The following is a 27,626-nucleotide window of genomic DNA, read 5'->3' on the forward strand; positions in this document are numbered from 1 at the left end:
GTCCAGTGCAAGTACCCCCTATACACAGTACTAACTTTACAACACGCTTTGTTAAAAAAACTGTTGTCATAAGTTCTTAATTTACAGTTGGGTGTTTAACATGGTTCACACTCTTTTTAAAAGACGGTAACTAGGTCGGTGCTACTATCTATGAAGGCAGGAGGGAGTTGCGTGTGGGGTGAACGGCCTGGGTCACGTTTAGCAGGTTCAAACGCGGCAGGATAATGCAACCGAGGCCGGCAGGTGAGGGGGGTGGTCTCTAGGTGCTTCTGCTTGACTTGATGACCCACCCTTTTGAGCTGTTCCTGCAACTGTTCCCGCAGGGACTCGGGACAGTTATGAAGCTGGTTCTTCAGCTCAGCGTAGCCCTCCTGGAGGCTCTGCAGGGCCCGACGCTCGGCCTCAACATTAGCCCTCTCCTAGAAAGACACAGCACACACCCACACATAGGATGGATGGGGTGAGGGGAGAGATAGAGAGAGATAGAAAGCCGGAGAGAGACAGAAAGAAAAACACACTTCTCAATATCCACGCCATGCAAATTTAAGAAAAAAATAAAACCTGCAAGGTGTTAGCATAGACTCGTTGTGGCAGATTTTCAGGGCTTGGCTAGGGATGACACAACTCACAGTGTGGGATTATTGAACTACAAACGTGTGCTCTGAATTCAACTTGGACCTGTATACTAGTGAGAAATGACAATTACATTGCACAAACTTTGCTTTAATGACAATTCAAAGCTCTATTCTTCCGCTACTTGACATATTTTTGTAGTAAAATGTTTGCAACTGTCTTAACAGCAAACCTAGCACTTTATGGTTATGGGCAGTCAATGGACCAGACTAACACTCAAATTAAAAAAGTAATTGCTGAGTGAGCAACATTAACTTGACAGTAGTGACAGTTAAACTACAGAAGCCTCATCTCTCCTGGGTGCTGCTTGACTTTCAGACTTGGGGATCGATCAATAATACTTTGTGTTTGATGTGAAAAACCAAAGGTCCTCTAGGACTGACAGCACAAACAGGAGTCTCACTATGAAAGACAAAGAGGCAGTGTCTTTTTTCAATTATACAGCACAGAGCCTAGAACAGTTAAAAGAAACCGTCAAAATTATGGCAAACTGTTTTGGTTAGCTGCAGAGCCACAGCTTAATGGAGAATGTATCCTCTCATTCACACTAACTGGGGTTTCATTACATTCACACATAAGCAGACTTGGGCTCTTGGTTGTTATAAGGCACAAAATTCCAAGGCCAGGTAACACTGAGACACCTGAACGGAGCTGTCACTACTCATGGTCACCTGACACATCCCCCAATAAAATTAACATGAATGACACCTTCACTTTTTTGTTGTAACCCTTGTGATGTGCAGACAAAATGTTCCCAAGAGTTGACTTTGAAAACAATATAACAACAAAGTTAAATGTGCTTTCTTTACACTTCTTTTCATTCTTGTGAGTGCTTGAATGTGTTGGATGTAAGTAAAAGGAAGAAAAAAAATAGGGAGCTCTATATAAACCATAGAGGACATGCAGGTAGTTTCAGCTACTGGAACACCGTCACAAAATGATCTTGCAGAACCCGTGTACTACAACCATAGACAGAGCCCAGACAGCCACTGGAGGGCAGCTGTCTTTGTGGACAGAGTCCGTCATGCACACAGGGAGGAAAAAGGTGAGCCGAGTGGATCAGAGGTCCAGTGACTTGAGAGAAACATTAGAGGTTAATGGATGTCAGTTAGTTAGCGGAGTCAAGCTGAGGAGAAAACAGATTAAAATGACAAACTACTAAGTCGAAAACGTGCAAGAGAGAACAGCCAGGTCCCATATTTAAACCTTTATGTGGCCAAATATTCTCTAATAACAGGTAAACAGACAGGACTGTAAACTTAGAACTGGGACTCAAACAGTACTGACCCAGTAGTAAATGTAAGACACAAGCAGTGAGTGTGGGTGTGTGTGTGTTTTGTCTCTTAGTGTCAAACAATGTGTAAAAGCATCAGTAAAAAAATGTTTGAATCCTGTAAACCTGGGATCTTCTGTAAAATCAATGGATTCAAATCATTTCAAAGGTGAGATGTATCCACCCCACTGGTCCCTCTACCTTGTCTTTCTCCCTCTGGATGGCGCTCTCCAGCTCATCCAGTTTGCGCTGCAGCTGAGTGACTATGTCCGTTTCAGCCTCTATCTGGTCGTGCTCCGCCTGCCTCTCGCCCTGCAGCAAGGCACGCTCCATCTCGGCCTGGAAGAGAGCGTCAAACACAGTCACGCTGCTGGCCTGAGCTCCAGCCCTCCACATAACAACATCGCCAAACCCCTACAATACTGTGACAATGAACTAATAATAATAATAATAATATCTTGCATTTGTAAAGCGGGACCCGAAGACCCTTTACATAGGAACTGTACATTTCTACCTCTATTCTTTAAGCTCGGTTTAGACTGAAGGTGTCCGATTTCCGCCGTTAAACACTACCTCTTGTTTGGACTCCTGGAGTTGCTGCTCCAGCTCTGTCAGTCGGGTTTTGAGCTCATCGATCCGAGAAAGAACGCGAACCCGCTCCTCCACCATGTAGCCCAGCTCCAGACGAGCGGTGCTGGATGAGTCCTCGTGCTGCAAGGAGGGAGAACAGAGGAGCTCAGGCTTTCAAGAAAGGAAGTGAAGCCAGAAAATACACACCTTTTTAGTGCGTGAGATATTAAATGACATATGATTTATATTTATGTTGTATAGTCTCTTAAATTAAGCCTTAGCTTTGTCATTATTATATTTGGACATTTTCATCTGCTTACACAGGATTACAAAACAAATTACACAACAAATTTGAACCTTTGTGTAAGGATTGGCCAGGATAAAACCCAGTAAAATCTAAGCAAGTCTGCACAAAGGGGTTGATCCAGGAATTTTGTATCACTTTCACATTGTGAGATTGACATTTTCAATGATTTCACAGTGAACGATTATCTTAATGATAAAAATACATTAAGGGGTTATTACATCTATGAGTGTGTGCAATCTGTTGCAGCTTGATTGAATTTAAGGGGAGTGTTGGAGTGGAGGTATGCGCCCTACTGATAACCAGAATATGTTTATATTATGTTTTTTAATTTGTATTTTGAAATCAGGGTTATTACTTCTGCAGGGTTTCGTGTTTCCCGGTGCTATTGATGCTTGTTGTCTCTGGTCTAAATGTCGTTTCAGTGGATTTTCTATCTTACTGAGAAGGAACCTCTTCAAAATCGTTTGTTGAAATCAATAAGGAAAATGTTGGATAATAAAACAATGTATGATCTATTATATGACAACTTAAAGAAGCATTAAGAAACTTGTCACAGAAAACAGACACATATGAAACAAAGTAGCGGGAACAAAGGAGTTGGTTGATAAATAAAGGTCATGCAGAAGCCACAGAGACTACCTACTAACAGCCCTTGAAATCAATTTGATGGAAATGAGACGGAGAAGGAGGGTGCAGGAAGAAGATGATTGTGTGTTTTCTTTGATATTTTGACAAATGCAAGAAATATTTACAGTAATATTCACATTTGTTCAAAGACTGAAGTTGACCCATTAGCTTTGTACTATTATGTAACATGGATTGAGGTTTAATAATATGTAACCATGTGTTTCTAAAACTTTTTCTTTCTGCAGGATTCAGCTCAGGATCCTCTGCAGTCCCTGTTCCTCACTTTAAAGAGCAACTGATACAGAAAGAGTCGCGGAAATCACTGGCACATGCTGGTTTCCACAGCGACATGCAGAGAGAGCGTCTTCAGTGGAAAACATGCTTTCCCCCTGACCTGTCTGTCTCCATTGTGCAGTGCTGATGCTGTGCTGGCAGCAGGAGATGCCCTCACCTCCTGATGAGTGCTCTCTGTACTACTACACTCCTCCTTCAGATTCTCCTCGTCGCTCTCCCTCATTCTCTGTGCCAGGCGTAGTGCAGCTGAGGACGGTGTCCCTCCGTGGACATTCTCCACGGACGTTCTCTGCCCAGAGCCATCAGCCAGCCCCCCTGGGAAACCCGTCCTACCAAGGCCTAGAGGGTCCAGAGCGGTGCCCTCTCCTTTGTTGTACTCTGCACAGAGGTTCAGGATGGTCTCTAGTCTCTGTCTCTCCTGTGGCAAAAAACAAAGACAAGCAAATGGTTACAAGTTTAAAAACAAGGAGAACAAATAATATCTCTTTCTCACATCTCTTGCCCTTGGCTTTTTAAAGTATATCAACATTAACTCTTACACACACTCTTAAACCTGTGCCTGTGTTTGACCATGACATCTGCTGTTTTGTCAGCATTAGCTTCCTTCTATACATCGGAACCAGCCCTGGTAGAGAATATATGAATGTTTTCTAATGTCCTGTGGGCAAGAAAAGTTAAGTGAGCTCTAGGAAAATAACAGCAATTCTGCATACATTTAAAACATGTATGCAGAAAACATGACGTGATCTTAATCTGAGTTACACAAAAAACTATAACTGTGTAGGAGGTTGATGATGCAGCAACACAATGATCAATAACATCAGGTAAATCCACGAGTGGCCTGGTCAGAGTCCAGACCAGAGCCGATCAAACTACACATCCTCAGAATATGACCGAGCTGATGTCTGATGGGTGTGTTCAATAAACATGAGCATATTTGTGCTCAGGTCAGTCACCTCACCTTGAAGGCAAACACTGATATCATATGTATGAGGCACGACTGTTGTATCTATGATTATATTATAGAACAATCACATTCAATTGAAGTACAGATTTGAATGAACTGCAGGTGCTACCAACAAGTCAACTATCCCTTTGACTGGTTAAATACAGTTAACCAGTCTCACATCAATAGTTAACCCAAACTGATGATCTGACTCTATAATGAAGATTTTCCAACCAGCCTCAGTTTCAGTAAGAGCACGAAGTCCATCAAGACTCTTCTCACGCCTGAAACAACACAGCGTTTCACACAATGCTCTCTCTTGGGTGCTGCCTGCGACTCAGACTCAGCTTGGTTGTCCAGCTGTCACTACGGAGGGGTCAGCCCACCTATGGGGGTCCCGGCAGTCCAGGCCGACAGAGTCACCTCTTAACCCTAAAACGTCAGCTGCAGACAGAGCGTCTGCTGAGCAGAACTGCATCACACATCGCCTTCATAAATAACTGACTCCGCTTCTCCGTGATCTGACTACTATATGTAGATTTCAAGGGCTGACAGAAATATTTTGAAAGTATCAGTATTCAAGTTGAATAGTGACTAATCCTATATGTTAATGTCTTCAAGTGATAGATATCTTGATTCAAGGTACACTTACTAGCTTTTCTACTGATTTCAGCTTTCTGAGCAAACCTGCTGAGAAAGACGCAGATAAATGCAAAAAAAAAGTACAATATAGGGGTGTAATGATTTTCCAAATTTAACAGTTTAGTTCAGACCTCGATCTTCGGTTCTGTTTGTATTATTTTTCCTGATTGATTTACATGCGTTATAGTTACTATAGTTTGCCTGTAGAGGGCAGCAAGTTGAGGTATCTTGGTTCCATCCCCCTGTATCGCGATATGAGAATGTTGACGTTTGTGAGGCGGTTTCAGAATCGTTGCATCGTTAGTAGACACACGTTTATGTTAGTTATGCATTAAGATTAGGATTTTTTTGTATTTTGTCAGGTATAAAATGGTCAAATTTCAAAATAATACAACTGTCATATACAACTGTCAACTCAAACTTTAACACACTATAAAACCTTTTGGGGGTTCTTGTGTTGGAATGCTTGACAAGCCAGGTGCATCGTCTTTTCAGCATAACGTTCCCACTGAGCTAGCATCTGCATGAGGAAGATTGGTTTTAACCTGTAATCTGGGACCAGTCAGATTTTAACTGAGTGGGTGGGAGTAAAAGACCCCCTTTAGGCTGCAGAGCAGTATTCACTAGAAACAGAGTCAAACTTCAAACATTCTCTGGCAAGTCAATGACTACTTTCGAGTCCTCCCACTCAACATCTGCTTGAACATACTCATAGATTAGACCATTTAGCGTTCTGATGCCTGTCTCTGAGAGCCAGCACCATCATTGTATATGCCAGACAGCCTCCAGGCTAACAAACCTGTGTGGTGGATGAGTAGCAGCATCACAGACACACTCTCAACATAAATCAACTTGACGGTTTTCAAATCGGTTTTCTGATTTGGTTGTTTTTTTTAAACCGTCAGTAGAATGTTTATGATCTTATGTTGTAAATACAGGTTATAGTAATATTTTTTTTTTAGAAGTTCTAAGTATCTAGGACTCTCTGCAGATATCATTAGCATGTTTCTCAGAGCTCTCAGAGCTGCCTGGGAGAGAACAAGTTGGTACAACAGGTCAGTGTGTTAATCCAAAACTTTTGGCCAGAATGCAAGCTCCCATGTCCGGGTTGGAAATATTGAGGTTGCACGATGGTTCAATAAGCATATGCAGTTTAAGCCTTATTAATTCTGCCAGGGTAAACTGATGAGAAAGACGTCCCCAAAGATTGCAACTAGCCATTTCTTTCTTTTTCTTAAATTAGCCTTGTCAAGGCAAATCAAATTGAATGTGATCCTGGAGGAAAAAGAATAGAGAAATTGACAAAATCTGTCTTATACTCACTCTCATGATGGACACTGTGAGAAGTAACAGCTTGAATCTTGAGATGAGGCTCTCATCCAGACTGAGCCAGCGTGGCCAAAAGGCAAATGAACCAATACTGGCCTTTGAAAGCTAGGTACCACCCACAATTCCTGACACCAGCGTAACAACAAACCCACCCATTCTCTGGGAGGTTTGGATGTGACTCCACGGCAACTGTTAGTCCTCCTACCACTTTATAGAGATTTAAACTGTGTTCAAGGTCAACATATAAAAGGTGTGCAAAAGAAAAAACTGCTGTCTTCACTTATGCTGAACATCAAATGTACAACACTGGTGGAAGAAAAGTCAGCTAGCGCGTATAATTATTTGTAAAAAATATTCTGTTTGAAACATAGTGTATTACTTGGGACTTTGCATGCAGCTCATAGACACCAGTTAATTAGGTTCCGCTATTTAATTAAGTACAGTTTTATTTGTAAAGCACTAAATCACAACATTAATTATCTCTCTGCAATTAACTTAGTACAGTGGTACTATTTCTATTTAGTAAAGGTATCAAATTATAATGTTCAGTGTTAATTGTAAGCAAACACTCAGTAACGTCTCTACTGGTTAAAAGGTTTGGTGTTACACGTCTGTGAGAGATGGACGTGCAGTATTCATGTGACTAGATAACAAGTTCACATTTTAAGCTTTAATTTAGAGCTGATTGTAAAATGAAATGAATCAGTTTATAAGTGATAACTTTGGGATGTTGTTCCGACTTGAGATAGTGTTCATGTGATACTCCCAGTCCCAGATTAGTCCTACACAACATGAACTCAAAAAACTGACTGATAACTAGAGGAAAAATATGGTAGTAATAATATAAATATAATGATAATAAAAATAATAATATCAAGGCAACAAACAATTACAAAATGTATATACACATGATCAACCACTACATTAAAACTTGAAGTTGAAACCTCAATGCTGTCTAGGTCAAGCTGATCAGATCTATGTCTAAAAGAAAACAATGATGTGTATATGAAATCTATTGCGATAATAAACAGGTCAAGTGACGTGATGGAAGGAGACTGCATGACATCACCTGTGTCTACTGCTCTCCTCTTGCACACAAATCCCACATTAAACCCACACATCACACACTTTACATTACATCATAGTTAGATCAGGTGAAAAGCAGCAATAACACTGTAACCTGTACTTAACCCTAAGCTGCATACTAGCTCCTTCGAGGAATGTATGACAAGCTCACTATATTACACCGAGCCACACCAGCTGATATGTGTGTGCGGAGTCCAAGCTGCTTCTGTTAACCCTGCTGTGTCATCAGGGCATACTGAAAAAACAGCTGAGTCCCAAGTGTGAAACAACCAAGGATGTGATACATACAAACACACAGCTCAGTCCAGACATGTTTCCCCAAACAGCCCGTGAAAGGCAGCGCAGTCATATATAGTGCACTCACTTCCATATGAAGGCATGCGTAAACTTTCCCTCACTGATTCATCACTACTATAAGCGTTCCAACTGTAAATAGCACCATCGGCTAGCTTACTTCCTAGATATAGTGCAGCAGAAGAAGTAAACAATGGACATCTAACAAATGCTATAAAATGAGAATGTGAAATGTTATTCTCTTCTTTAATTACCAGTTAAGACCCACAGTCATTATTAAAAATAACAGAGTATTTGTTAGATGTGGTGTGCAGTCAGTTTAAATCCCAGTCACGTGACTCTTTATGAACCAAACAACCATGGGGCTGTTGAGGAATGCCTGATTCCCACAGTTCACACATTCCACAGCCCCCCGTGTCTCACCTAGTGGGTGGCTCTCATTATAACTAATGAAGAGATTTCTGGGTTGAGGCTGCTGCTGCATCTAAGAAAAGTGGCTTAAAAGAACTAAACTGTTAAAATGCACTTCAGGTGAAAATCCAATCTTCAGCAACCCTTTTAAACTGGTGCTATGATGACAATGAGTTGTTGAAATAAAAGTGAGAATGTTGTATTGTAAAGTTCTAAGTTATAATTTTTTAAGCAAGCTAAAAGATGAGAGAGATTGCCAAAACCCAGAAGTGATTTGCTTATTTTATTTATTTAATCATTGGAGTTTTCATCTGGGACAGACTGAAACACAAAATAACTGTAACACAAGAGATGTGTTACACAGATGTTGTTTGTGTGTATTGGTTTGCTTATATTAGGCACCATGTCCATCTCATCAAACCAAGTACGCTGTAGTATAAAATCTCCAATATAACAAGGCGGCTCATTTAATCTCATTGTGGAGTATTATTAAGTCAACTGCTGTTTCCTATTCTAATTGATGCAACAATGCTGTTTGTTGTACACAAAACATTTCCTACACTTAAAGTGCAGCAATTAGGAATGAGCCCAGTTAATTTACTCTGCTATGGAGTGTAGACAGTTTTATATTGTGACATCCAGCATCTGCCTCTGTCAGTTTTCCCTCATTTACTCACAACGCTCTCTTTACTCTTTGCTTATTTCCTTCCTCCCAGCAGCCTCTCGTCCCTGTGTCTCCCTCTCTCCCCTGAGAGCCTCTTTGTTGCTTCTCACTCCCCCTCCTCCTCCTCCTCCTCGAGCACCCCAGGGCTGCTCCCACATCTGTAAACCTTTGATCAGAGCAGTTATTCCTTTCTTTCCTTGAAGCGCGCACCTATGTCACAGGTGTAAATCTTCCGTGCGAAGTATTTCAAGGGTAAACGAAGGGGGAGACTCACACTCAGCGTCTCCAAAAACAGAAACAAACCTCATTCATGATCACACTGATCCCCAGAGGCTTCATCGTGATCCAAACAAGAAATATATTTGTATTTCATTTCCAGCTGCAGTTTTCTTTTCTCTAGCCTTGTTGAACACATAAGCATCAAAGCCAGTCAGGGAGAATAAGACAAGGAGGTTCTCCTGAAGCTGTAAACCTCTGTGGATAACAAGCTGGTGGTCCCCCATGTTGGCTGTCGCTGGCACTGATTTCCAGATGAAATTATGGAGTTGCTGCTCCGTGTGGGGGTGGCTGCCATTTAAAATGCTGAGCCCTGGAGGCATCTCTTTCCAGTCATCATGTCAAACTATTCCAGACTGGATACAGTGATTAGAGGCGAGACAGGAGTCTTATTTTTTACAATTTCAAAACATTGTTGGGGATAATCAACAGGCTTATGATTTGGTAAATGTTATGGGGCAGAGGTAAGATCACGTTTGTGAGGTGCGCAGTCAGTTGAAAGAACATTATTTTGTTTAATATTCTGCTGTGAACAAGCAACTGTGATATTAAATGCCAATATCCCCCGAAAGCTCTAAGTTAACAGCACGGGGTCGGTACAGTAGTGGACCATTGTGCTGAATATCCATGTGAGACTGTTTAGCCAGAGGAGATTTATAGTGAGCATACCAGCAAAAGTAAACAGCAGCAAACGGTCACCAGCTGTCAAACTGGAGGATGCACACAGCCGCCTGCAGCTCCACAGCCCGCTGTCTATTTAAACAGTTCATGGCAAATTACCAAGTAGTGTATCTTTATTAGCGCGAAAAATATATATATTTGCTATAAAAAAAAAATCAACAGATAAACATTGCCATCCACAGAGCCACGCAGCCTGTGAATATGCCAAACCGTTGCAGAATATACTGCGTTTTGGGGTTTTATATCAGTGTCAACTGAAAGGTTTTGAGTATTGTTTGCCCAAAATACACTGTTCAGAGTCACAAGTCTGTTTGGGCTCTGGCAAACTGAGCTAGGAATCTTTTTACCACTCCCCAGAAATGTCAGACTTAACAAGCATGACAAATTGCATATGACAGATGATATACGAGGTGAAAACATTTTGTGAATGTTCTCAGATGATTGTAAAACATCAATATGGCATCCAGTGATGTTCCTTGGTAATTACAAAGTGCACTACACTGCTCTCTCATGTTTCCCTCAGCTTATGGAACCTCAGATAGATTTTGATACAGTTCGCAGCTTCCTGAAACTCTGAAACTGAAAATTTAAAGATGGATGGAAACAACACTCTCACTTTCTCTCACCCAAAGATAAATGTTTCTCTATTTTCCTATCTGTCATCATTGTATCCCCTCATATTTATCACTCCTCTGCTCCATGTGCATCGACTGAATCAGTAAAGTCAGTTCCATGACTTAACCACTCTCTACAATAGTTCCAGTTCATTCTACAGAATAAATGATTTTCTGTTTTTTTCAGGCAAATTAATTGGCTTTTTGAGGGCTTTAACATACTAAAATTCTTACCAAAATTTGCAGAAAATTGGAAAGTGGTGACATTTTACGTATTCTGGAGGAATTTTCAATGGGCGTGGCAAAATGGCTCAACGGTATCAAAGGTTTCTTCTGGGACAGACTGAAACACAAAATAACTGTAACACGTTTTTATTTTATTTCTTTTATCAATAATTGTTCCACAGGATAAAATAGTAGTTAAATTCAACATAAAACAATGGAAATAAAAATGATGTAATCAGTCGCCACGTGATTCCCTGAGTCCCGTGTTCCCCGATTATCATGACAGATTAGCGATAACATCAGTTGCAGAATGTTAGCATAAAGCGCCACATGACCCACTGCGACACGTGAACAACGCGCCTGCACGCAGAGGTTGAACACTTGATGCTGCTCCGATCGTCTGTGGTGCCTCCTCAGCTGCTGCTAACGGGTGAGCCCACAGATTTGTTATTAGGCAGTTGCTTGATACAAAGACGACAAACAGCCGCACCTTTGATCATTACTTTAACATCTACTTTAACAGTGTAGAATCCAAAACACTTCCACACACTGCTGCGGGTGGTGCTGGTGTGACGATTGCTACGACCTCCATTTTCCCCCCCAAAAAAACATTACGGCATTATTTTACTGATAGGTCAAGAGTTCCACGCAATGTGTCTAGTCGACAGTGATTGCCCTCTGCTGGACCAGTTCACAAACTGCTTCAGAGCCTCAAATGCGCTTCTAGACCGTCAATTTTGAATTTCAACGGGTCATTACAGGTCGAATAAGAACTTTCCGCCCAACCTTTGAATGAATATTGGAATAAAAAGAGACAGCCCGAGTGCACAGAGGGGATCTGTTAGCAAACTAGCTCAAATCAATAATCTTTGTATGCTGTTACCAAATCTCTGGCCATTGTTTAAATCTGCAGTTATTTTGGGGTTGAAAAGCTCAGGAACCCCTGTAGATCTGAGATTTCCACAGACTAAAGGTTGTGTAATTTCCTCAGCCATAATGGGAATATATGTAACATAGCATAAGCTCAACTCATAAAGTCCAACGGCCCTGAAAGCTCCCTTTGAGCTGAACGGGTAATGACTGAATCAATTGAAAGCTTGTAACCACACATAATCACATGTAGCCAACAGGCCCTGAGCAGCACACTCGTTGATCAGATCAAATCCAAAGATCCCAGCACAGGGAAATCCACTGTGTATTTTAGATATTTGTTAATATCAGCAGCAGCATCAGTTACCTTCATGAGTTCTGCCACACTGTTGAGGAAGACTGGCTTCTCTTTAGCCAGAGCGAGCATATACAACCCATCGTGATTCCTTCTCTGACCTCGTCTAGCCGGTATAGTCCTGCTCCCCAGCACATGATACCGGTCCATGAGACACACACACAAACTCACTTTCTCTCTCTCTCTCTCACACACATACACAACTACACACACAGGATCCACACTCTGCAGGTCGGTAGTAGGACTGGTAGATGACTCAGTCTTCAGAGCTCTGCTTCCATGCAGCTCCTGCTGTACTGTAAAGTGATTTCAGAACCGGCTGCACTACTTTGGGACGAAGGGCGAGCAACCTACCAACCCCCCCCCTACCTCAGCCCTACCCCTACCATAGTCTTGTGAGAGATGGTGAGGAGTCTGTGAGAACAGGGGGGGCGGAGTTAGAGATTGACATTTGTAAGGACTTCCTGAAGTCAGGCTTACAGGCTGATTCTACGAAAAGAAAAGTGTCTAACTTTATATACCAAGAATAACTTTAAACAGTCTGCAGAGTCTGCTCGCTTCTGGAAATAGGCCGTCAGTATAATCTAGTGTCAATTTGTAATGTCTTCAGTTTCAAATGATATAAATACAGAACTCAGTGGTTTAGATAACAGGCTTAGAGTAGAGGTGTTGCCTTATAATTGATGTTTTTAAAATGAAATAATGGTGTGAGCTGAACACTCTATTAAAAGCTTGTACCCACAAAGCATAGGTACGTGTTAGTATGTTGTAGTATTTGAACATGTTATGCAGCTTTCGTTCTGAAACTGAAACCCATGATCAACAGCACTTTTTGCACCAATTTTATAGTCAATGTTTTTTATGTAATGAAAGTGAATTTGCTTTACTGTTCACGTGTGGCTAACATGTACGTTTAAATGATATTTCAGATGTCACTTGATATAAAGCATTACAGCAACAAGATGAACATGTGCTTTTACTTTGAAGACTATTGCTACACAGGAAGGGATTCTATGATTGTTGTTGCCATAATAAAGACCAGCACCCACTGCAACAGGGAATGTCTGTGTCAGTTTGATATTGTGAAAAAAAATAAGCAAATGATCAAAATGCTCTTTTAACTCGGTCCACAAACTTCCTGTTAGGGCCCCGCCCCCACTGCAATGTGCCATTTATTGACGTTTTATCAATATTGACACATGTCCAAATTGTACCTATTTCAATACAGCCCTTCCCTGTGCCTCTAACAATACATACGCCAAGTGTGAAGTTGATAAGATGAATTGAGATATGTGCTCCTCATGTAGACAGACATGTGTATCTGGAATTAATTATTGTCACAATAATATGAACAAGAATTCTGTTGGTCATAATGATCTAAATCTGTTACAGTGACAGACAGCCCTACTTTGAAGGACTCTTAAACTGTTTCAAAAGTATGAGGCATATCTACCCACGATCTAAGTTTGTGTAATTATTTCTCTCTTGGCTGTTAAATAATGCAGAACATCCTGTGTATACACAAAGAACACAGACCTGCCGACAGTTTATCAGTTTATGTGGGTCAACCATGTTAATGATGGGGAGGACACAGAAACCGGTCTTCCGACCCTGCAAAATACTGAATTGACTTTGTGTTATATATTGTTGTGTTATAAAGTAATATTGTCTATTTTCTCTAAGTACCGAAAGAAAAAAATGATATACTAGGTAAGCAATGCTTATTCAACAAATCTATTAGTTGATAGACAATTTTTTTTTCATTTAATTTGAAAGCTGGAGAAATTGTTCAATTTAAAACACCACCTAATATGTAACTGTCTAATAATGCGTTTTAGTTTGTCGTGGTTGTTCGTGTAAGCTAACATGTACTGTTGCTTGAACAGGACATCTGAAAGCCACAGCCTAGTTTACTCTTATTTTGTGATTATCATTTTCAGTATACTCTGACATTTTACAGACCAAATGATTCATCTAAAATAATTGAGGTTATTCACAATACATATTTAGTATAATATAAAAAACATTAAAATGGCTTGTATATTTGTTTGGTTTTGCAGTTAATACCCGAAATACAACACTTCAGTGTTAACATTCTCTGAACTCTATATTCCAATGTAGCCGGAGAATATTCAACCTGAAATGAATGAATGAATGAAAAAGAAGACATTATGAAATAAATACTTACAATGACACAATCAGACAAAATAAATAGTGAAATAATTCAATAAATCTGCAAACCTGTGATATTACTATTACATTTGTTAATCCTACCTCTTCTTACAATAAAGGAATTAACTGCATTTTTATTAAAAAATTCTAAAAAAACCTTTCTATGGCAACTTCATCACAATCTATCGGCCGAGACAGCAACAGTAGAACCGGTTATTCCGCTGACGTTAAACCAAGACAAAGGACTGATTGGATTTATTATTTATTTATTGGATTATTTAAATTAATCATTGTTGAATTATTTAATCTCACTGTATTTATTCATGCGACTATTCATTTAATTGATCTTATTTAGTTATTAATTATTATTAAACATTTTACCATGAACTTAATGAACAATTTAAATGAATTGGAAGCTGGTCCGTGAAGAATAAAATGAATATAAGAGCGGACTTCACTGTAGTCCTGAACAGTTAAATGACCCCCTCTAGTGGAGAGGGCATTAAACAGCAGGCAGCACCTCGATACCAAGATATTTTTAGTTTTATAAAAAAAAAAAGACACATCTGATAAATCATCATTAATACTGATGACTAGGCAAATAGCATCGATATAGGAAGTATAGAGGCAACAGTGCATCAAGTGACATGATGTGTCCTGATCTGCCACTTGTCTTCGGAGGAGAAAATCCACACGTGGCTTATTTGTTGGGGCAGTCTCAAGACTGGATTAGTGCAGCTTTCCTTTGGACGGGCACAGAAACAGATGTATTGCTGCTGTCCCAGATAAAGAGCCACAGAGTCGACTCAACTGTCTTATCTGTCCGAGCTCTTCTCTCTCTTTCTGTTAAGTTTTCAACCAAAACATTTAAAATCACAGTAATCTGCCTCCTGACACCCAACCGACGATTTAAACACAAACATGCAGATGGTTGGGTTGATCGAGTAGTCCAAACATTCATTTGCTTCCTTCAAATACAAATCTCCTAAGTCACCACTTCAGCATGACTAAAGTTACACCCTCTGGTCAGTGGGTTCTTGCAGCAGTGTATCAGTGTAGGTGCAGGATATATTTGGCTGTCTAGGTGGGAAGGTCTGGTGTCCCAGAGGAGCTGGATATATTTGTTTCTACAAGATGCTGGTAAACATGTGGGGTTGACAAGTGCGAAGGTATATTTGGTCTGTTAATCCACACGAACAGCGGCAAAGATGCCAACAATGCAGGAGGGATTTTTCTGCGTGACAACATTTGTGACAGAAGAGAAGGTGGAGGGGACATAGCAGACTGGCTCAGGTGGTTAGTGGTATAGCGACTACTCGACAATAAAGGCCAACTTCCTCTTAAATTCTCACCGAATCGAATGTTCGCCCTAGGATATATATTCGGAGCTGGAGCTCCAACCATGATATGTCATGTGGAGTTCCCTGAAAAAAACATTCCTTGAATCCAGCTCCCTGTCATCTCACTAAAGGTCGAGTTGGCTAATTTCAGTGGAAATCAATCAGGAGTTCTTCATCCTCCGAGACGGCGATTAACAAAGCAAGTATTCTAGCTTCTTCGTGATTTTCTGAAAGAGAAGCTTCGAGGCTTTTTACCCACCAAAATATCCTGCAGCTCTGGTTGCATGAAACACTTTCCATGTCATTTGAAGTCATCTGAAACTCTCATTGTGCCCCCTTTAAAGTAACAGCACACACTGATCCAGTCCCTTCCAAAAAAGTTAGCCCTCATTTAAACAATGGTGTCCTCTTATCTAACGTCACTGGAAAGATGAGGTCATCTTTCGTGGACAGACGTGCGGGGGCGAGTGTCTGCCACCGATGAAACATGCTGCGACTCGCTTCATATGCCAACTGTGTTTGGCAAGACAGCGCGTCAGTCGGGTGGCCGAGGGGAGAGAGGAGTGCCAGGCCTGACAGCTTGGATCAGATGGACTCAGGAAAAGGGTCTTCCCTGCAGACGGGTCATTAGAGTGGACTTAGCCCCAATGCTCCAAATGAAAACATGAATATGAGCAGAAGTAAAAGAGGCTTAAGGGAGTTTTCCCTGTCGTTAAACACCCCTACTGATATTAGGGGGGGTGATCTTTTTAAATGATAATGCCCACATCATCCACATCCTCTTTCCCAACAATTACTTGAGATGTTTGGTCTGCCACCTGTTTCTCGTCAAAAGTCTCCTGTGAAAAAGCATGACAAATTGAGGGAGACACAGGATAATAATATATTGTGTACACTTGTGTGAAGTCCAGTCAAAATGTCGCATTAATTTAGTTCAGCGCCACCATGAAACTGGGGGACCAATGAGAGGAGGGTTAAAAACTGACCAAGCCAAAAACTAAAAATGTTCCCACACTGCTGACCTGAATGTGTCTGTGGGTTCTGCACTCTCAGGGTTATTATTCATCTGGAGCCAGGCAGAAAAACTGTGAATGCAGGCGTGATCCTTCAGAAATGATTGGACCAAAGTAGTCGCATTCAATTTCCAGTTGTAAGAAATTAAGATATATGGTATGTGAAATTTAAAGAAAAGTATATAGATACTTCCCTAACTTTGAATAGAAAACCAATTGTGGACTTTCGTTTCACAGATTCAGAATCAGTTTCAGAATAGCACAGGCCTATTAAAGGGGACTTGCTTTAGAAGTTTGTTACATCTCCAGATTGACCAAATACATTTAACAGAAGGCAACAATTATAATATCATATCATATAAATCTATTAGTTTGCACTTCAAATACTATCTGGTTTGATTAACTTTTTGCAAATATAGTATACTAGTATTCAGCATCTGTGTCTGCAAACGTTGCAGCACATAAATATCAAAATAGATGTGTGATTTTAAAACAGTGAAATGTTGAGCTTACTAGCTTCACCTTATATAAATATAAGAGATCTGCATTAAGACAGGTTATTGTCACAGGTTTATGCCTTTAAAAAAGACACGTGCTACAACCCATTCAAAGTCTAACATCAGGCAAATACATCAGTGTATGTGGGGAAGAGAGTCGCTGTAGCCTCCTGCTGCCTCTGAGCTGTGTACTCCTGTTGATTTCACAATAAGAGTCTCTTCAGTGAACAAACTTCTCTTAGAACTCATAACTTTGTTTTCTGGTAAGCAGGCTGTGTGTGAAGCGCTTTAAACCCAGACGCTCCGGGGCAAGAAAAATCTGTCATGACAGTGAGTCAACTGTGACTAATTACAGGGCCTGCAGCTCCACGCCTGAGTTTCTGCACTCGAAAAATACAATAACATAACAGGCTGCTGAGGAATCTTGCCTTGTTCTCAGGCTGCTTGTCCCTGTGAGCCTTATTTACTCCATACAAATGTATCTCTGACCTTGTAGTCTGTGGGCTGTTTGCACAAATCTAAAGCAAATATTATCCTTAGTGTGGCCATTGTTGTACTAGTCCAAAGGTTGTGGTGGCTAAAGACGATGAGAACAAAGGATGTGAGGTCTGACAGACTGGCGTAAGTGACGGCTTATATGTGCAGTAAAGATGAATTGGTAAAAAAATTGCCTGTGTCACATTAATTTGGAGAAAGGTGCAACATTTTCAGGATTAATCTGTTGTCCAGGAGTGGAGGGAGAGACAAACCTGTGAGAACATTTTCAAAGGTTTGGACTCACCCAACATAATGCAGACTGCTGGGTATAACGTTTTAGAGCCTTTCCTGAAGTTTTACTGGGAGTTCGCTCCAAACTAAGTCCAACCACCAATATGACATATCATCTAAATACTGAGAGCTAACTAGTGTGTGTTAGGATGCTCCATCAACTTTGTGTATAGCGAGTGAGAAGTGAGTGTGTACATGTTAGAAGTACATTTCAAGACGTTGGGTCTAATATGAATATGACTGGAGGGATTAAAACCAAACTTGGGGGGAGGTGTGCATGGGTACGAGGAAAATCATCTATTTCTCTGAGATCAAGTCGTAAATCTTGATATCTATGAAAGTGTGCTTTCGGTACAGACCCAAATCAAATTCTGGATCTAATGAATTCATATAAATGTGAACGTGGTTTTATTAAGGAACTCTTGGCAAATGTGGTGGAGTTTTGCGCTCTCTGACTGTCATTGTAGTTATGTTAAATGATTTTATATTATGCAATACTAAAGCTATACTAGCTTTTTTGTTTCATGTGTTTAGTACTGATATTCAAAGATGAGTTAGTGATAGAACAGTTTGATTATTTCATGATTTAAAAACCTACATATCTCATGAAAATGTGTGCAACACAGCAATGTGCATATTACACATCCTCTTAACAGTTTTCTGAACATATATTTCTTTTCAACTGTTTGTTATAATGTCTATTGACTGTAAAATGTCCATACAGTTTACCCTCTTTGTTCATTCTCATACTGTAGTTTGTCTTTCAAGCATTTTGCACTACTACAAATGTTACTGACACTATTAAAGGAACTGCTGCTGATTCCTTCAATCAGAAATCGGCCAATCATGAACCAGCAGTGCAATGCATAGAATCATGCAGGGACCAATCAGGATCTTCAGAAGACATTATCTAAACAGTAAAGAATCTAAATCCATGGTGGGACCAAATCTAACAAATAACAAGTACCAAATAACAATAATAATTATAAAAAATGTTAATGTGCCAACTGTTGTAGTCAAATGAGTCAAGTGTGTCTTGACATGAGTAACTTGAGTAGATCTCTCTCTCACTGGCCTTGCAGCAGAGACCTCAGCTCTCTTCACTATAAAGGGTTAGACCGGGTCTTTTGAATGAATGCAGCGCTGCCAAGTCTCTATAGGAGGTACCAGTACTACATGACCTGGTACATAGGGATAGAGGGCATGTCGTCTCAGTCTATCCAACCGAGCTGGCTTCACTCAGTCTCACACTTTGTAATTACAAGCAGGGCGGGCAGACGCCTACTCACACAAGCACAAACGCATGTAAAGGGTCTTTAAAGGGACTTTGTCTCTGCTGTTTCATTCAGACTGGCAGACAAGTTCAAGATGTCTACCACCGCTCCCCACCCCCTCTGTTGGGTTTAGGAAACAACAAACAATTGGTTGCTATGGGCTCATCTGGCGCCTTGAGGCCGCATGTCAGCAGCAGTTTAGACAGACAAGCCAAGTTGCAGACAGTTTGTGTTTGTTTGGAAAAGGAGTAACCAGTTCCGAAAATTATCTCGATGGAGATAACTCTAGGCCTTACACTCCCTTCCTCTAGGAGGTCAGACAGATAAGAGTTAGACAAGCAGAATGTAATCACAAACAGAAATTCCTCAGGTGATAATCACTCTAATTAACTTCTTCAGATGCGTTAGAGGGAGCTTGAGGGTCTTTACAAACCTTAGATCCTCAGTAAAATCCTCACACATCACCTTGGGGGGAAAAAACTAAATGAGTAATCATATCCATGCTTACTGCTGCAACTCACGATAATTCAACAATAATATAGTGAAAGAATTATTTCACAAAGCCCAAATCAACTCCCACAAGTAATCTTTGTCTTATAAGTACCAATGTATTCAATCTATGGACATGATATCACTATATCAGTAATATCATCAAGATATTACTGATTCTTAATTCTTTAAAACATTCTCGGAGCTGAGCAGATCACAGACCTGAAATATGTTCAAGAAGAAGTTAAAATCTGAATTTAAGTCCAAAAGAAATAGCTACCACTCATGGAGGCTTTTTTTCTTCATTAAAACACAAAACTTATTGAAAATAGTACATTTGCATAATCTTGTTTAAACATGCATGGTCCATTACTTTTCAAATAATCAACCACAACAATTTGGGGGCTAAGTGCCTTGCTCAAGGGAACATTGCAGAGATAGTTGTAATTATAAATACTAAACGCCTTCAGTTGGCTAGCACACAACTTAGAGTATCAAAGATTTACTTTTCATCTAGATTGTTGATTCGACAAAATGTGTATATTTACCTTGGGTTCCATCATGTTCAGTATAAAAAACAATTGTCAATAGTGCATTATCTGTCACAGAATAACTTTTATATTGTGTATTACGGTTCGGTATCAAGTATATAACAGCGAAGATGCTGTGTGACAAACTCGTAAAAGACTAGTAAAATGTCAAATTAAGCCATAACAATGAGTAAAAATCTCTTTAAAAGCAGCTACAGAAATGAATTGAAGTATTAAGCAAAACTACTTTAACCTGTAAAGAGATGTTGAGAGTTATTCTTAAACTGAATTACAGTTTTTCATGCTGACATGTGATCCTGACTCACCAGTCTCTCCATTTCCTGCTCTCGAAGCCTCTCCTCTCTCTGTCGTCGGTGGTACTCCAACAGCTCATCCTCGTTGTCGCTGATTTCGGTGATGCTGTTCTTCCTCTCCCTCATCCCAGGGTGGGGTCTCCCTGAAGACATCTTCCTGTGGGTCCTGGGACTGGCAGCAGGGGACGAGCCAGGCAGGGAGCCCAGACTGTAAGCAGGAGAGAGGGTATTCCCCACGCTCGCCTTCCGTACCCCCGCACAACTTCCACTGCCCTCCATCATCATAGAGGTGGGGGATGGACTGCGGGCTCTGACTCCCCGGCTGCACATCTGCTCCTCAGATGTAGATCCACTCCTTCGTCTGAGCCTTGGACTCTCTGGGACAAGCTTGCAAAGACCTGAGGGACTATCTGGGGTCCTCAAGGAAGGGATTGTCCCTGGTAGTGCTCCTGGGAGTACTGGGACCCCTCTCCGAGCCATGGAGGGGCTGAGAGGAGGCAGCTCTCTCATAGTGTTACTTGCTCCGCTCCCACCATTCAGCTCCAGGTTCCGCCTGGCCATGCGAGGGCTCTCAGGGGGCTGCAGTGAACGTGGGTGTTGCTGAAGCGGCGAACCTTGGATGACATGCACAATGGGGTCCAAAGGAGGCTGGAAGGTTCTGATGGGTTGGGAAAGCTGCCTGGAAGGGCTAGAGGTGAGGGAGCGATCAGCTATAGTGGTCTGTTCTCTAAAGGGGCTGGCAGGTCTTTCATGGAGCACTGTGGTTGACTTGGTCCTGGGACTAGAGGGAGATGGGGACGAACAAGTAGGAAATTTAGGAGTGAGTCTGGGGCTACTCGGCACAATGTTTCTACTATTGAGAGATTCACAAGAGGACAGCAGGGACATCTGTCTAGGGCTTTCAGAGCCATCTTGGCCTAGTCCTCTGCGAGTTGGCTTAGGGCTCGGAGGAGCTTCTGCTAGGACCTTCCTTTGCAGCCTGGGGCTTTCCTGAACCTTTTGACCAGCCCCCCCGCTGCTAAAGTTAGGCAAAATGGTCCGTGGCTGGGGTAAAGGTGGAGGCTGGGAGGTGAAATTGTAGCTAGAGGAGCGTACAGGCACTGGTGGCAGAGAATAACTCTGGTCCTGGGGTCCTCCACTGGGAGATGGGCTGGTAAAGCTCCCACTGCTGGCTGCTGAGGGTGAGGAGAGGGGGGAAAAGGGAGGGGAATTATTCTCATAGCTGGACCCCACAGACATGGCCCCCGGGCTGGTAGGAGGGGACAGCAGATAACGTCCTCCCCCATTAACCATGGGTGACAGAGGCGAGTGAGGAATCGATTGGCCTCCAGGAGGCTTTTTGGCCTCCAAGGAAGAAGACTGAGGGTCATCCATGACTAGGGAGTCCATGATGTCCTGGAGGTCCTTCTCAATTGAGCTGACGATTGCACTGTGCTCAGACTGGTTTCTCTCTCCAGGAGCTGAGGGCGACTTGGCGGGACTGGACTGGTGATTCCCATTGACGAAGCTCTCTGTGTCTAAAGGGGGAGAAAACAGGAAAAGAATATCAAGCTTTGGGTTTAAAAAGACTTGATACAACGAAGGGCTATGTGTAACAATCACACTGACATTAACTTTGAATCTGAGAGCTCTGCCAAGAAACTTTCAGGCTTCTCCAACAAGAATGATAAACTTGGCAATGCAATGTAAAGTCATCCAGCAGAGTTCTGCATTTGTCAATCAAATGGGTTCAAGCCCATATCCCCAGGATATGTCTCTCAAGTGTGTAACAGTGTAATTCTACTGTTTACCCAGAAATTGGCAAAACAGATGATTAACTGAGTGACACTGTCATAACTTTGCAGAGTTGGAAATTGTGTGTCACAGCATTACTATTTGGAGAGTGTTAAATATTGAGACTCATGGCTGTAATACCGCCTTTCACTGCATTTAACTTTCTCACAAGTAAGAACTTAAACACAACCAGTGTCATGGCTCTTTATTCATCAGAATAAAGACTCTGCTCACAGATCTCTTAACAACTCACCTTAGCTCTTAGCACAAGTACCCTCAATGACTCTTACTCTGACAGCGAATTACTGCAATATGGTTTAACTGATTTTGTTCATATTTGCTGCTGTTTTTGCCCCTTATCTTCCCATCACTAATACAAGGTGCGTTGCTTTCATTCCTGCAAAGTGTTATTTTGTGCCTTGTTTGGTCAGGTTGTGTTTCTGTCCAGAAATCGCACACTGCAAATCACTGCAAAAGAATCGGACTCCTCCAGGAATGATGACAAATTGGCTTGATAATTCAGAACCTCCACGTCCAGTCTTGATCTTTGGAAAACTTCTTCATTAAATATCCATGCTTTCCTGGCCCAGTGTAGATTCCGGACAATCACAAGGGCAGAGAAGGTATTAGTGGTGAGGAAAGAGGGAAGGACACGGGCGAGGAGATGAACCGAGAGACAGGCGTGTGCAATGGATAGGGATCAGGAGAAAATGTGCCTGCGTAACCCAATTACAGTAAAGCCCGAAAGCAACGTAGCACACAGGCCGAATAATCTAATCTTAACCATCTCTCTTTAATGTCAGCATAGTCGATTATTACAACAGAAACACATGGCCACGTGGGAGATTCACCAGCGTGGCCTTAGGGCAAGGATCAGAGCACAGATCAGGTTCTATTACTGCTAAATGAAATCTGCGTAAATTGACTCGATGTCTGTTTCAATGGAAACATGAGGATAATTGCAGTGAGGAGTCATTAGTGCGAACACAGAGGTAACGCGAGACGACAGAAGAATAGAGCTGTCATGTTCAGTGGTGTTGTAATAACATTAGAAATCAGACAGATGACAACGGAGTCAAGCAGAAGATAACACACAAAAGACAGACCAGAATAGAAACAGAAGTCAATTTAGTGTCTCTTAGTGGAGATGACGTCAGAGAGCGAAGTACCATCAGCCAAAAGAATAGGCACAAATAATGCATCAGCTGTGTTCGGCAGGGATGGACGCTGCCTGCTCCCGTGCGATGACGCTGCCTTCACGACACCTGCACACATTCACACGAGCATCATAGAGCATCGTGGTCTGCAGGCGGTCACACAGACACGCCTCATCTGTTGAGCTCCACGTGAATCTCAATGACAACAACCCTGATGGGTTATTACGTGCAGGGTCAAAAATAAGGGGGGTGGGCTGCAGAGAGGAGGGGGCGACAAAAATAAATGCATCCGTTTGCTGAGGGAAAACCCATGCAATGATGTCATCGCCTCTGAGTGCACCATGCCAAACCTCGTTGGAAAATCGGGCTATTTGACGTTCGCTGCCACGGCGGTGAAACTGCGAGTCTGACACGACACGACACGAGAGATGTGGTTAAACACGATGACGTCTACTGTTCGGCATCGGTGACATCATCAGCGAGAGCTTGTTACGATACAAAAACATGAGGATCCTCTACTGTCCCCCCACATTCCCCCCCTCACACTGTGATTCGGTGCTCCAAGAAAATATATGTGTGTTTTTCTACTTGATCAGGTGTTTTATTGGAGACCTGTGTCAAACCTCCGGGACAAACAAGCGAACGGTCTCGTGTCCTGTGGCCGGTGCCTCATCACCTCTCTCGCCCTCACACACCGAGCAGCGGGGTTACTCACATGAAGGAGCACAACTGCGACCCGGTCAGTGTCATCGGGCTTCACTTGCTAACATGACCGCACACTGGGGCCCACATCCTCCGGACCCCGCGGACAGACGCACCGGGGTGTGACGGAGCCCTGCCGCGCCTGGCTCTGCGCACACCGAGGGAAATTTGGAGATTCACCGGCGAGGGGGATGTTTCAGCCGGGGCTTGGGGACCTGAGGCACCGCCGCTGCCCACGGTACCTCCGCTGTCAAGCTACCGGAAACAAAACACGTCTTGTCCCCACCACGGCCTTCAAAATAAAACCAGCGGTCATGTTTAAGTGCACGCGGGAAATATTACTGTAAACCTCGTGACATCGCTTATAACCAAACAAATTCAGGGTAAATGTGATGTCCTCAGAGTAAGTGAGTGAGATGTGTGAGAGTAAGTGTATTTTCGTTACGTCAAATACCAACGCTGTCACTTGAGTTATGACAGGTAATAGTAGGCAGGCTCTACACTGTACACTGTATTTTAAGAAAAACATGATACCAGAATGCTGAGTTGAATACCTTCTTAAATAGACCGCTCCTAGCAAACGAATGATGTTGTATTTTATTTTGAAGGTAAAATCGTCCTCCTCCCGGTGTCCTGGTTGAGGTGACGTCGCGCTTCCTATTCAGGTTGCTGTGAACTTGTACTCTGTACTCTGTCAGCGGTGGACTGTTCTCTGTTATTTTCCAAATTTTAGATGAGAAGTTTGTTCTGAAATAATTATTTTTACTTTACTGGTATTTCAACTGCATTAAGTGCATTGAGTTGTTCTGCTATCGGAACACCAATGAATGCCATTCACTGATTTTCTTCAGTTACAATGAGAGACTTTTTAAAATATATTTTTTTATATCAAAGTCTGATAATCAGGACAGAACATTAGCTTAAACAGGAACTAAAGTCTTATTCCAACAACTTCCAATGGGAGTAAACTGTGAAGAAAAAACGACGCTGAGCTCTGTCGACAACTGTTTTCTTATTGTGGAAGTTAATTAATTTAAAAACACTGTGTTTAGTGCATCTGTTTGAAGTTGCCGGTACACACACACACACAGCCGACAATAAGAACTCAAGCCATAAACATATTTTATATGACCGTAAACTTCTTTGATTTTTTATGACACTCACCAAAACTAAGCGCGGTTAACGGTTTCTTTCAAGAAAAATTCCTGCAGTGGAAATACTTAATTATGTCTCATAAATTAAAATTATTATTACAAAATGGAATTGAAGTATCAAAATTAAAAGTATTTATAAAGCAACAAATAAATGGCAATGTGTATGGTATACTGGAATACTTGTATATTTTGTATAAGTTAATTATTATGTATGGATTAGAACATTTTTACTGCAGTAGGTGTTGTCATAAATTGAGCGACATAAAAATACTTGAGTTAACTGAGTTAATTATATCCTGCCACCATTTAAACACATGCTTATAATATAATCAAATAAAATATGATACAGTCTTAACAATAATATTCAGTTTTCACAGTCTGTCATATGTCCTGTCAAAAAAACAACAAATGCAGAACAATTATTTAATAGGTTATACTGTATGTACCATACCTATGCTGAGCTTTTTTATATACAATTCTGAATAAAACTAAACAAATGCATCCTAAAATAGGGACCTTATTAATCCATTAACGGAGTTAACGGAATAAAAGGTACAGACTTCTCTTGTTGTCCTGTAAATAATCAAACTCTATTGTATTGTATTTCGATTATTTCTCCCATTGTTTTTATTGCGTAATAAAATCTAAAATGAATAATGAATAATAGAGTAACCACAATAACAATCAACCGCATCCCAAACAGTCAGCTCTGTCCGCAGCTATGCTTAACAAACACTTTCGAGCAGCCGGTGTCGGATACAGCCGTCGCACCACAGACGGAAGGTGGACGAAGCAAACACATAGCAGGCAGGTGGGGGGGAGTGCAGAGGGAGCTGAAGGGGTAACCCAGGGATGGAGGGGGCAGAGGGGGCAGAGGTGGCAGACAGTAGAACGAACTGGAGGTATATAAATAGTTTCTGAGAAAGATACTGTAACCCCAGCCCTCGGCCTCTTTAAGCAAACAGCTCAGCGCCACAAAGCCGTCTGCTGGCCTGGCAGAGAGGCACAGGAAACGTCCAATCAGTGAAGAGGTGGGAGCTGGAAGACAGCTGGCTGGAGACAGCTGGTCAGTGGACCCGTCACTGACCTGGCAAGGCTCACCAAAACCCAACAACAGACAGGTGAACGTGACCGGCACCGCAAAGCTGTGTGACACATGGACACAGGAGGAGGACAGATGCAAAATGGAAAAGCTACTTTTACGCAAATGTACCAGTCACCTAATCTTCATCACAGCTGGTGTGTACATTCGGTAAGACTGACACATGCAGGGGGTCAATGTAAACTTCTCACCAACTTCACCTATATACAGACCCTTTGGTACAACACGTGCTAGTGATTATCAAACCAACTTCAGCCTGGTGTCTGCACACTTCATCATTTTGAGGTAACTGACTGGACTTTTTGTTTCCTCTTTTCCCAACTTCACCTGCTGCTGGCCTCATGGTGCATGACACCTTCCAATTCATATTCATAACCAATGTGTAATAGACCTGACCTTTACCTGATCTCCTATCTTACTGAACACATTGGCACTTATATGCTACATCCATATCACTAGGTCCAATAGAAAACAGCAGTTTCAAACTATGCACGCAAGTGCTTTCACTCTGTATCATGTTTAATCTCAGCCAATAATAACACGCATTAAAACGCATTATCACGTGCAACTCACGTACACTAGGCATGTACGTGCCAAAACTCTGGTTAACGAGTCCATACACAGATAACAAGTGCAATTTCAAAGTCTCTCCAAGCAGATATGACAGATATGCCTTCTTTATCATGGGAGTGGCATAAGCAGTCTTCATCTGGATGCAACTCAGGAATGCATAATTGAGGAAAATGGTAGGTTTCTAAACAACGGAAGGCTTTCATTAGCCGGGGAAGAAGAACAAAGCACTCGGCGATCATGACTGCGCGCTGCAGTCGTGCCCTGGTAGCAGGCAGCGTCAACAGTAGGAGGGAAATGACACAACGCCGTGGCAGATCCATGCTAGTGGAGCTGGCCAAGAAAAGATACACTTATAGTAGTGAGCCTATGAGGAGGAATATTCAGAATATACGAAGGCATACGTATAGATAAAAACTTTGCTTGTAGTAGTAGAGGAATGAGATGCTCATAAAACATGCTGGCCACTCTTCAGGCTTCATGGTTCAAAGGGTGCTGCATTTTAAATGCTGATACCAACAATAACGCTCTAGTAGCAGAGCTGTTATTACATAGTCAACATGTTTAATGTAGAAATGCTCAGACAGAACCATTTGGGGCATTAAAAATAATGAAATGTGCCCATGCTTTAAAGCAGATCTAACAGCAAAAGTGGTGTAAACTCCCTTAGCTTA

The 27,626-nt window shown here is 41.8% G+C and overlaps 1 protein-coding gene across 1 annotated transcript in view; it reads right to left on the bottom strand.

Moving 5' to 3' along the window:
• Positions 1-27,626, bottom strand: part of phldb1b (pleckstrin homology-like domain, family B, member 1b) — an 81,231-nt gene that overhangs the window by 24,064 nt on the left and 29,541 nt on the right. The window contains exons 6-10 of the mRNA XM_053423106.1: positions 20,507-22,011; positions 3,805-4,122; positions 2,480-2,617; positions 2,108-2,245; positions 291-419 (exon numbers count right to left, since the gene is read on the bottom strand). Coding sequence (XP_053279081.1) covers positions 291-419; positions 2,108-2,245; positions 2,480-2,617; positions 3,805-4,122; positions 20,507-22,011 — 2,228 coding nt within the window. The remainder of the gene's footprint in view (positions 1-290; positions 420-2,107; positions 2,246-2,479; positions 2,618-3,804; positions 4,123-20,506; positions 22,012-27,626) is intronic.

Source organism: Pleuronectes platessa, chromosome 5, assembly GCF_947347685.1.
Source record: "Pleuronectes platessa chromosome 5, fPlePla1.1, whole genome shotgun sequence".
In the NCBI taxonomy this organism is placed as follows: Eukaryota; Metazoa; Chordata; class Actinopteri; order Pleuronectiformes; family Pleuronectidae; genus Pleuronectes; species Pleuronectes platessa.